The following is a 12042-nucleotide window of genomic DNA, read 5'->3' on the forward strand; positions in this document are numbered from 1 at the left end:
CGTGGGAGCAACATGTCATCGAGCAACAAACAGCCCGGGCTCCCATCCTGAGCTGGGCGTTGGCTGTGCTCCAAATGCTGTTCATTAGGCACCCACAGCATCCCAGTCCTACTCGGGCCCTCGGCACAGCCGCAGGAGAAGGCACCGTGTTATACCCATTCTACAGATGAGACAACCGGGACTGGGAATGAAAGACACCTGCCGAGGCCACTCAGCCAGGAAGCTGAGCGGGGCCGAGGCAGGAGAGGCACTGGCTCAGATGATGTGAGTTTCCCTTGGAGTCTCAGGGTTGTGCTCAGGGACCAGCAATGTCATCATCCCTATTTTGCAGATGGGTAAACCGAGGCTCACTTGGGAGGGCCTTGCCCATAGTCCTACAACCATTTCACACTGTGTATCCATTAGGTCATTTATGTGACAGAGTTCTGAAAAGCCCACTATGTGGGGACAGGACAGATCCAGTCCCCATTCCCAGGTAGCAGAGATCTGGGCTGCCTGTTCAAAGGCCCTGGGGCTGGGACGGAAACATGCCAGAGAGAAATACTCCCCTCTCAGCTAGAGCACAGCAGGCCGGGAGGTCCATGTGGAGGTCAGCCCCGTCTGCGGGTGTTCCGTGCCCACTTCTGGAAGCCCCTGCACCCCAGGCCACTCCTGCCGCATGGGGAGCAGTAGACAAGGTCCAGAGAGTAAACACATGCTGTGGCCTCAGTTTCCCCTCCTGTGAAATGGGAACAGGGACCCTGGGGCAGCTCCGGGGGTATGGTGGCTGGGTGGGCAGGAGCCCGAGGGCAGGCCCAGGCCCGGGTCCCTGCGCATGGCGATACCCATCAGCGGGTAACAGCTGCCTCCAGGAGGAGGCCCGTCCATGGCAGACAGACCGGCTGGGACTATTATTCACGAGTCCGTCAAGCCCCAGGAACGTCTGGTTGGCATAGAAACAGAAGATAAGGGGTACAATTAATGGCATCACATTCCCTCCTCCTTTCTTCCCCAACTGACCCATTTAAATCCCTGGCGGGGCTGGTGCCATGCTGGGCTCCCAGTGACCTGCAGGGAGGGGCTGGCTGGGCAGGCCGGGCTCGGACAGGGCTCAGGCCCTCGGGCAGGGCCAGCTTCCTTCTCCCCAGGGAGCACCCCTGCACAGCAGAGTGTCGGGAAGGAGGCCCTGGGAGATTCGGCCAGGGCTGGGCTAGAGAAGGACCCGGAGCAGCTCTGCTCCCAAAGGCCCATTTCACAGATGCAGAGACTGAAGCCGGATATGCCTGGGGCGGACAGACAAGAGGAATGCTTGTCTGACAAGGTGATGCTCACAGGCGGGCTGGTCCAGAGCTCCGGGAGGGCCGCCTGCATCCCGGCTCTGGCTCTGCCCCTTCCTTGCCGGGGAACTTAAGCTCCGCTTCCCCAGATGGAAAGGTGGTAAGAACAGACCTATTTGAAGTTAACATGTAACCTTAAGTATTAGCTACAGTTAATGTCATCACTGCCTAGTGTACGAATGAGCGGTTCATCTTGCCTGAGGCCCAGGTGTGCAGGAAAACCAAGAGCCATCTAGAGCCAGGGCGGAACCCAACCGCGGGGTGACGGGGGACTCCAGGGTCCACTTGGAGCGTTCAAGTCCAGTTCAGCGCTGGGGACCTGTGGACAAGGCCCTTCTGGCCTCCAGCCCTTTGTCCCCTGGGCTCACCATAAATCGGTCCCCGTGTTCCCAGGGCCAGCGGAGGACAGGACTTACGTCCCTACTGACCCCGGGATGGCAGGCACTGTCACACCTGTCTTTCACAGAGGGGAAACTGAGGCCGTGGAAGGCAAGTGAGATGCCATGTGGGTTCTGCATCAGGACAAGCCAGTGGCCAGGCCCACCTCTCGCTCACCCATCTGCCGTCCCAGTGAGGGGGCCCTGCGGGGCCAGGCTGACCCTCACGTGCTTCCTGTACTTGGGAGGAGACTGTGCACGGCCTTGTGCAGACAATCCCTCTTCCTTTCCTGCAAACTCAGGAGAGATCACCTCTTCCTCCCTGCCCCACCCCACCTCACCCAGCTCTCCACCACCCGCCCTCGCCAGAAGGCCCCGCCAGCCCTGCAGGCAGGTGCCGGGCTGCTGGAGAGAGTGCGGGGTGACGGAGTGAATTAGTCATCCTGCGGCCACCAATACTTTGCTTAATCAAACTTGGAGAACGTGTGAACACCACCCTCCCAGGAGAGGCAGAGGCTGCTGGAGGGGGGATGGGAGGGGCGGGTCCCCAGCTTCTGCTGGAAGCCCCCCACCCGGCTGGCCTGGGTTTCTACTTGGTATCTAAGCTCATGGTCCCCAAGGGGCCTCCCCCTGCCAAGGGGTCCCCTTGACAACCCCAGTCAGACCTGCCAGCATTTTTCAGAGGGGGGACACTGAGGCCTGCCCCACCGGCCTCACTTCTTCACCGTGGCATCCCTTCCCTCGCGTCCCTTGTTTCTGAGCCCTTCACCCCCTGCCGACAGCAAGGAATCACCACCCCGCTTCTCATAGCTGGAAACTGAGCCTGCCCGTTGTCCAAGGTCCCTCCACCGGAGCCTACTGCTGGCCGGGCTGGAGGTGCCCCTTCTGGGACGCATCTCGGACTGCACGTCCAACGATCACCCCACGTAAGACAGGGCTGGCACCCAGGGCATGCACACAGCCAGTGCTCCATAAAGATTCCGCTGAGGGCGGCAAGGCAGGTCTTCCATCAAATTCCAAGGGGGCTACACTTAGAACTCGCCAGGAACGCACACCGACCCCAGCACCGTTCAGGGGAAACGCGCTGGCGCGGGAGGTGACGAACCCCACCTCGGGCTATCTCGCACCATCTCGTAGGAATCCGGCGGGTGACCCCTCCCCTCCCCCCGCAGCTCTGGGCCAGAGCGAGTCACTTTCCTTTCATTTTGACGGACTGTACCACCCGCAGGGGAGGATCAACTTCTTGGCAATTAAGTATGTTTGGGAAGAAAACTCGCCAAAACGACCCGTCGCAGACGCCCGCTCCCCCTGCCCCCACCCTGGCCCGGGTCCCAGGCCCCCACTCCTCCCCACTCCTCCAGCCACGACTCCCCGGCGCTGTTGTTGCCTCGAACCCGGCCGGGCCTGGTGGCCATAGATAAGGCCTCTTATCGCTCTTGGCGATCGCCATCCGGCGGACTGGCCCTGCGCTTATCGGAGCTCACATCGACCCGGGCGGGAGGAAAGCTTCGCCGGCCGGGGGTCCCGAGATGGGCTCTGCCCCGCGCTCCCAGCCAGCTCGGCCCAGCCTATCGTCTCCGCCATCTGGCCGGCCAAGGCCGCGCTCCTGCCTCGCCCTCCCCCGCTCCCACGTTTGAAGTTAATAAATGGAAGCGCCTATCGCCTCCGCCATCGGTTGCGCGCCTTATCAGCACGGCACATCTATCTCCGCGCGGAACAAAAGGCGCACAGAGGCGCGGGCAGCTGCGCCCCGGCTCTGGTGAGGGCGCAGGGGGCGGTGGCCCCAAGCGCCCGGCCCCCTTCCCTGCACACCCGCGGCCTGGTCGCAGGTGAGGCCAGTGCGGCGGGCGCACAGCTGCGAGGGCCGCACGCACCGCCGCGGGCAGAGGGAGGGCGGGCGGGCGCCGCCGCTTGGTGACAATCAGCGCTCGCATCTTAACGCGCCAAGATCTGCCAGAGGGAGGAGGCGCCCGGGGGTGCCGCAGGGAGGGTGCCCGGTACCGCCTGCCGCGCCCCCACCCCTGCCCGGATCCTGGCCGCGCGGAGGGCCAGCAGCGGGGGTCCTCTGCGTGCCTGATGCGGTCTCTGTCCCCAAGGTGCACCGCTCGGCCGACCCCGCTGGGCCCGGGCGCTCGCCCTGCTCGAGGCCTTATCGGCGCTGTTGATCGGTTCCCAGCCTGAGATCTCCCTGCCCGCGCTATCTGTGTTTCTCATCACGCTGAAACACACACACACGCACACACGAGAGCAGACCGAACAGAGGCGCACAGGGGAGGAGGGGAAAAGAAACCAGAGAGTGAGCGCAGATCGGGACCTGTGGGTGGTTTTAATACTTAAGTTGACTTCATAGAAGGAGACTTTCGGAAAACAGGTCCCGCTTGCACACTGAGGGAGTGGGTTACGGGAACCCAGGTTCAGGCTTGCTTTCCTCCTGTCTAGGACGGGGGGGGGGGGGGGGGGAGAGACACTCCCCCCAGGCGCGCGCACATGGGATCCTGGTGGCAGTGGTCGTGTGGACAGCCCGGGTGCCTGGGGCTGGGCAGAGGGCTGGAGGCCTCCCCTCGTCGCTTGCCATCCTGCCTGGGAGATGCGACCCCCGAGGGACCCCCGCACTCCGGCCCCGGGCGAGAGGCGCGAAGTTACGGGTGTGGGGTGGGGAGCGGCGCTTCCTGTGCGCGCGCGCTCTCGCTCCTCGCGCAGTCCAGCGGCCCAGAGTGCGCGGCGCTTTATCACTGGGCACTGGCAGTATGAACTCGGCGGCCGCGCGGGCCCCCGGGGAGGGGCGCGCGGGCCGGAATAGGCGACAAACTTGGGACACGCGCAGAGGCGACCGTGACCTGGGGCCGAGTCCCCGGAAGCCCCCCTTCCCTGACTTGGAGTAGCCCCTCGCTTGAGGGGGTGGGTGTTGCCCGGCTGCTGCTACACGTGCGGCCTTGGCCGGGACAGAGAGTAAGGTCGGACCTCCAGGAGGCTGTCCCCGGGCAGGGAAGGCTGGAGTCTGAGACCCCGGCGACAGGACGCGGGAGTCCCAGCGGCTAGAGCCGAGCGCACCGACTGCCGTGGCAGCCCCCGCCCCCGCCCCCAGCCACGCGGCTCTTGGGCCGGCAGGAGAGCCGGTGGGCGCGGGCCGGTCCCCGCCACTGGGTCGTGCATTTCCACGCGGCCCGGGTGCCCCCTCTCCCTCCCAGGTCTCTCCGTTCCTCCCTCTCGATACAAAGCCTGGGAGAGTCGACCGCGCGGCGCGATAAGATCACAATTTCAGCCCGTCCCGACAGAGCGATCTTATCAGGATGGGACTTGCAGAATGGAATATTTTAAACTTTATCGGAGCCCAGATCCGGGCCGCCTTATCGCCGCACCATCTCGGGGATGCGGGGGAGGGGCAGGGCGCGAGGGGGCCGCGCCCCCAGCCGCCCCGCTCCCGGCCCCCCGCGGACACGGCCCCCGGCCGGCCCTGGGAGCCCGAGCGGCGACGCGGGGCCCGCCGGCCGGCGCAGGGGAGATTACCGCGCGGGGGGCGCGCGGCGCGGGGGGCGCGGGGTGAAGGTCGCGGGCGCCGCGAGCGCAGCCGGCCGAGCGGGGGCCGCCGGGGGTCGGGGCGCGCGGGCGAAGTTTGACTCACGCTTTATCTGCCGGGGGTTGCTCTGTTTCCTCCTGGACATGTCTCCGACGCCGCGCGCCCTCCCGGCGGCCGCCTCTAGCCCCTGGCGGGCGGCGGCGGGCGGCGGGGGCGCGGCGGGGCCGCGGGGCGGCTCATGCCCCCGGCCCCCGGGCTCCGCGGCCGCCCCGGCCCGCGCCCCCGCCCGCCGCGCCTGGCCCGGAGCCGCAGCGGAGGCCGGAGGCAAGGCCCTGCGCTGCGGGCGCGCGGACCGCCGGGGGCGGCGGGCGGCGGGCTGCTGCCGGCTCCTCTGCTCCCGCGCAGCCGCCGCCGCCGCCGCCGCCGCTGCCGCTCGGCTTTTCTCAATGGAACCTGCGGGCAGCGCGCGGCTAAGCGGGCGGCCTCGGCCCGGCTCTCCCGGCGGGCTGGCGGGCGGGGGCGGGGCCGGCACGGCGGGGCGGGGCCTGCGTGTCTCCGGCGCCGCGCCTCCGGCCCGCCCCCGCCGTGCCGGCCCCGCCCCAGCCGTGCCGGCCCCGCCCCCGCGGCCGCGGGCCCGCCCCCGGGCGGACTCTGGGTCGCGGCAGTCTCGGCCCCGCCCCTGTCGCGCGGGCCCCGCCCCCGGCCTGCACGGCTCTGGTCCCGCCCCCGGCCCTGGGCAGACCTCGGGCTTCTTCGGCTCCTCCTTCGGTCCCGCAGCTTTGTCCCCAGGCCTAACCCTGACTCAGCGACGAATTCTTTCCCGCCGCCCCGCGGCACCGGGTCCGGCCGAGCTTCGGGTCGCTCTGGACCCGCCCCCTCGGCGCTAGCTCCGCCCACAAACCTGACCCGGCGAGGCTCTGCTCACCCCCTCGCCCCGCCCCAGGCTCCCCGTGGCTCCGCCCCCAGGCCCTCGGCCCCGCCCAGGTCCCCTGCGCTCCCCTCCAGCTCCCTCCGCCGGCGGGACGCGGGCCCTAAGGGTCCGCTCCGGAAGCCCGAGGCCTTGACGCACCCCGGTGTCTTGGGCCAGATTTGGGGTGTGGAGGCGGCTGTGGCCGGGTGGGGACTTCCGTCCGAGACCGAGGTGAAGCGGCATTCCTGGGGTCCGCGGCCTCCGGCGGCCGCGACCCCCAAACGGAGGGCAGGGACCTCAGGCCCTCCTCCCTTGGACCCCCGTTTGGCTGGAAGTCGGGGAGGGGGCGAAGCCAGCGGCTGTCCCTGCCGCCCGCGCAGCGGCTTCCCCCCCTGCCCCCAGGCACTGCCCCTGGGCAGGGCCTGATCCCCAGGGCGCCCCTGCTGGAGGCCCCGGGAAGGGGCCCCTCGGCGGGTTGAGCGGACACTCGCACCCCCTCCCAGTCTGGAACGGCCAGTGCCGTGTGTTCTAGCCCTGGAAATGGACCTCGTCTCTCCTGTCTTTTGGGTCATGTTCATAGGATCCCAGAGGCCCCCATTTCCCAGGGCAGCTCAAATCACACGGCATGAGGAGCTGTGCCCCAGGTTGAACTGTATTCTTTCAATACTCTTAGCCTGCATGTGGTTGCTAACTGCTCTCTCTGCCATCTTCAGAAGAAATAGGGGGTGAGTGAGGCCAGGGGCCAAGCAGAAGACCCTTGCAAAGACACCTGGGTGGCCCCTCCAGACAGCGGGCCCGTCCGCCTGACGGCGGGGAGTCGTCACAGCTATCACCACCAGCAGAGGCGGGCTGCGGGCTGCGCACTTGGTCTGTGAGACATGGCCTCTCCGTTTGACCCCGTTATCTATGCCCCTGCCCCGTGGAAGAGGAGAGAGATTACCCCAGCAGCCGGGGCACTCTCCCCCGCATCGCCCCTGCACAAGGGGCCTCTGGGCAGGAGAGTGGCAGGCAGGGCAGGAGGCTGAGGTCCACCCGAGGTCTGCCCATCCACCACTGGACGGATGGGAACCCTGAGGCCAGGAGGCCAAGACACTGGCCCAGGGTCACATGGCTCACAGTGCTTCCTGCTCCCTGCCCTGGGCCGGGGCGGGGGGCAACCTTCCTACAGCTGCCTGGTGCTGTACCCGCCTCTGGGGAGACTGGGGGCCGCAGGTGGCTGGTTCCCTCAGCCCAGGGCTCCTACAGTATTTGTCACCTGAATGAGGCGCCCCACCTCTCTGCGCTTTCCGTTGGGCCTCGCCGTTCCTCCCAAAGCGGGGCCCCATTACAGGATGGGGACTTGGGGGGTGGGAGGCTCCATGCACAGCAGGTGGCATCCGGGCAGGTGGGGGAGGCGGCTGGGGCCCTGCACTGACAAGGCCTTGGAGGGTCCGGGGAGAGAGCCCCGCCGCATCACCTCTGCCCTCCTCCGCTGCAGATCGGAGGCACTGTGGCTCCCGGCTTCCCATACACGGACTGTAGACCCGAGGCCCCAAGAGGAAGGACACATCCAGCTCTCCCAGTGCCTTAGAGGCAGGGGTGGGTCAGGAACGCAGACTGGGGACCAGCACCGACAACTGGGGGTGGGGGGGCTAGTGCAGAACGAAAACGTAGGGCTTCCCGTTTGAAAATTAGGACCTTCGGGGCAGCCAGAGCGTGTGTAAACCAAGGGCGGGGTCTTCCCGAGGGCGGGACCCCACGCGCCTGCAGGGGTCACACAGCTCTGAAGCACCGGAGAGTCTGACCCAGACAGAGCCATTTCCGGAGCACTTTCCTCCTGAGCTTTGCCCCTCCGGTCTGCCCTGGGGGATACCCCGTGGCCCCAGAAGTGGAAACCACGGCCTTGCTCAGGACCCGCGGCACAGCCTTCTACCCCTCGGGAGGGTCTGCTGACAATGAGCAGCTCCTCAGGAACGAGGAGCAAGGAACAGTGTCCGAAGGAAGGTCTGTGTGAGCCCAGAGGAGGCGTGACCGCCCTTGCCTGGGGAGTTTGGGGTAGGCTGCCTGGAGAAGGTGACATCGAGGGCAGCTTGGCAGGGGCCCCGATCAGGGGGGAGGAGCTGGGTGTGGGGCGGGTCCTCCATTCCCCATGCGCCGCAGGCTGCGAGTCTGTTTCCACCTGCCCCTGCTGGTGTGCAAGGAGCACCAGGGTTCCCATCCCCATCCTCAAGCCCCTGGTGCGGAGGACGGAGTTCGGCCCGCCTGTTGGGCTGTCAGTTCCCGTCATGGAGCTGGGCTGCCCCGCTGCAGCCTGGCTGTTCCCTGTTCCCGGGATCAGAGCTTTGGGCAGCTGCCCGCCGGGGTCGCACGGCTCCGCGGAGGCCTCCCGGGCATGGCTTTGACCGGGTGCCGGCTGCAGGGACGATGTCACCATCACTTTGTGAGCCCTTCCCTTGGGCTGGTTCCCTCACAACGTCCTCCTGCTCCGCTCCGGCGGTTAGGACGCCAGAGTCAGCGCCGCAGAAAGCAGCTGCGCTGGACCCGGGACATGGAGGGCTTTTAAGCACTGGGAGGGTCTGGTGGTGCTGAGGAAGACGCCGAGGCTCAGAGTGGTCCCACAGCTCGGACACGGTCGGGCCGGGATGCAGCCCCAGGCAGCCGAGCTCCAGTGCCCACACGGTGAGGCCGGGCCTGGGAGCAAGGGGGACTGGCCCCAAACCCTGGCTCTGCCATTTTTGAGGGTGTGACCCCAACCACGTCCTTAACCAATCCGGTCCTTGGTTTCCTCATATGTAAGTGGGGCTGCGGGCGTGACCCCTCAGGGCTCCTCTGGCCATGATGTCCTGGTCTACCTCTGCCCTCTGACCTGTGGGCTGGCTGGCTGTGCGCATGCGCTGTACTGCGCCACTGCCCATGAGGGCTGCCCCGGGCTGGGCAGGGGCTGGGGGTGGGGAAGGGGCACCCACGCACCAGGCCCTGCACTGGTTTCCGGGCTATGACCAAGGGAGCCATGCATGTTCTAGAGACTTAAGGTGGCCCTTGAAGGATGAAGCGGACCCTCACGGAAGAGTGGAGGGCAGAGGGCGTCCTTTCCTAAAGGAAGAGCAGGTGCGGAGGCTGGGGAGAGCCTGGGGCCGAGCTGACGGGGGTGTGCGTCCGGAGGCCAGGCCAGAGGCCTTCTTTCTGGGACACTGCCCTCCCGCGTCCAGAGCGTCACCTCCTCACAGCTGTGAGATGCGCCCTGGTACCGTGCCACCATCTCCCCCCCCCAGGCCCCTCTCCCCATCCCCCTGCCCTGCCCACCCTGCAGGTCCCCCATGGCCACTGCTGCCCTTCCTGCAGACTGAAGCCAGCAGGACCTGCCCAGCAGCCACGTGTGATAGCTTCAGGCTCAGCCCTGCCCCATTCTACCTTCTCCTCGGAACCCCTCGCCTGTCCTGTGGCCACAGGGCCCTTGCACAAGCTGTTTCTGCTGCCGGCTGCACCCTCCTCAGGGAAGTCCCTCACTGCCCCCAGACAAGATCGGGCTCTCGTCTCTGCTGCGGCTCGCAGGGCCTGGTGTCTCTTCTGTCCACCCAGAGCGCCATCAGCTCGCACCCGCTGCACGGCGCGGGCTTCCCGGTGCGGGAACAGGACCGCCTGCTCATGACCGCGTTCTGAAGAAGGGACTATTAGAATTCCCATTTGCCGGAAGAGTAAACTAAGGCTCAGGAGAGTGAAGTAAGCCAGTCGCCCAAGGCTGCACAGCAGGTGTGTGGCCGAGCCACGTCCTCCCTTGGGAATCCACACGCTCTGTTCCAGGCGGACGCTGGTGGCCACGCTGGAGGAAGGGGGACGCGGGCTCCATCTGTGGCCCCAGGCCCGGCCTCGCTCTACCCCCCACCGGTCTGCTGGAGGCCCCGGAGCTGCTGGCAGCCGCGGAGGCCGGTCCTGACATTCATCAACACTGGCTCCGTGAAGGGTTTAATTAACTTCCTGTTGCAATGGGGGGATAATGAGTTTTAAGCACCACGTGACTCCATAAGGAGGTCAAACGGCAGCGAGGATGTCAAAGTAAATTAAGTCAGGAATCAGGAGGCCGCCTGCGGGAGGGGCAGGGGAGGAGCCCAGACAGCTCTGGTGACAACGAGGTGCTGCCTGGGTCACCCTTGGCGGGCGGGTGGGCGTGGTGGGGGGGCCGGGCTGCTGCCTCTGTGGCCCCCCCTCACGGGGCTGGGGGTGGTTCTGGCCGTGCGCCGGCAGCTGGGGACCCCATCTGATCTCTGGGATGCCTGAGGGACAGAGGGAGCTGGGCTGGGACCACGTGGGACTGGCCCTTTCTCCCCCCACCCCCGGGAGTCCTCGGCGAGGCCAGCATCTCAGGCATCCCGGGACGCGACAAGACGGTTGTCATCTGCAGATGGTCCTTGGGGCTTAGCGAGAGCCCCCCTTTCACGCAACTGCCCACGTGTGGCCACTTACCCCGCCAGGCAAGGCCGTGTCAGGCGCAGACAGGAAATATTATCTAGATATTTCCCAATCTCTGGGAGTGGGGGTCATGTGACATCACCAGATAGGAAATCTTGGCGTCCCCACTGGCCTCCTGCCTTTCTTTCTCCTTCTCTTCCTGCTGCTTCCTGCCTCCCCTCCTGCCCTACGCCCTTCCTCCCTTCCTCCCACCCCAAACACACAGGGAAGCCGTCAGTGAGGCAGTGCAGGGACAACTGTGGGCCGCACACACACAGGATGCCACTCGGGGTCTGGCGGGAGCGGGACTGTGGCCGTGGCGGAGGAGTGGGCCATGGGACACGTGGCAGGGTGACCTGTGCTATACATAAAGCAGGGAGGGGGTGGGGCACTGTGGTGGGTCTGGGAGCCACCAAGAGGAGCTGCTGGCCGGACAAAGGCCAAGGCCGGGGAAGACGGTGGCAGGAGGGCCCAGGCAGTGCCAGGGAGACCTGGCTGGGTCCAGCAGGCCACGCTTCTCTGCCCTCGGATGCAGCCACTGATTGTCAGGGCTGCAGAACGCTTTGGTGATTCTTGCGCCCGCTGACGGCACAGGGAGCTGAGCTCCAGCCCACCAGGGGCCCTACTGTCCCTTCACACTCCCGGCACGGCACATGGCCCCAGAGACGGGCCAAGGGGTCTCTCGGCAGCAAACCGAGCCGTGGTTCGTCCAAGCCCACCAAACCCCAGGCCTCTGGAACCCCATGGCCTGCCCCGCTCCACGCCTGGGGGCTCCAGGTGAGGGGGCGCTGACCTGTGGGAAAGGGGCCATGGCCTTGGGTGTCCAGGCCCGGAGTGGCTAGGAAGAAGAGACGGCTGCAAGGGGCTCAGTGAGTCACTCCCGGGGCGACAATCTGGCAGGGGGACGTGGGGTCCTGAGGGCAGGTTCCCAGGAAATGAGTTGCCCGTTGCCTGCCCACAGGATGGACAGAGAAACGGGGCGGGAGCTCCAGAGCCCATATGTGGCCCATTCATAGGGAACACGGGCAGGACCCGGGTGTCTCCCAGCCCCTGTAGGGGTGCTCCGAGGAGCCCCGATGCTGGGGAGCACCCCAGAGGGCAAGCATCCGGTCCTTCTCCAGAGGCTCTTTGCTCCTGTCTCTGGGGGTCCGTTTTGGTCCCCAGTCTCGCCACTATGTGAGTGTGGCCGTCTGCACACTTTCCCCGGGAGGCAGGATGCTACCCCAGAAGCTTGGGAAAACCCACCGTGTTCTCTGGGTGGGGGGCATTGAGCCGACATGCCGCAGGAAGCCTGGAGCTGGGCGGGGAGCCTCCCGCTGCGGGGCCTAGAGGAGGCGGCGGGGGGCACATCTGCTCCCACCACCAGCTTCCTGCCCCCCCGCGGCCAGGCCATGGGCGGCCGCCCTGACCTTCTGTGTCCAGGGGCTTGCCCATCCTGTCCCTGCACCCGCACTCCCTCACCGGGTCCCAGGAACCGTCTCTCCTACCCTGTCTCTG

General features: G+C 66.7%; 1 protein-coding gene across 1 annotated transcript in view; it reads right to left on the minus strand.

The window, feature by feature from the left end:
• ZFPM1 (zinc finger protein, FOG family member 1) overlaps positions 1-5440 on the minus strand; it is a 61567-nt gene extending 56127 nt beyond the window's left edge. The window contains 1 exon segment of the mRNA XM_045987723.1: positions 5316-5440. Within this exon segment, the coding sequence (XP_045843679.1) occupies positions 5316-5355 (40 nt within the window). The 5' untranslated portion in view covers positions 5356-5440.
• Between the last annotated feature and the right edge of the window lie 6602 nt (positions 5441-12042).

This window comes from Meles meles, chromosome 19 (genome assembly GCF_922984935.1).
Source record: "Meles meles chromosome 19, mMelMel3.1 paternal haplotype, whole genome shotgun sequence".
Taxonomy (NCBI): domain Eukaryota; kingdom Metazoa; phylum Chordata; class Mammalia; order Carnivora; family Mustelidae; genus Meles; species Meles meles.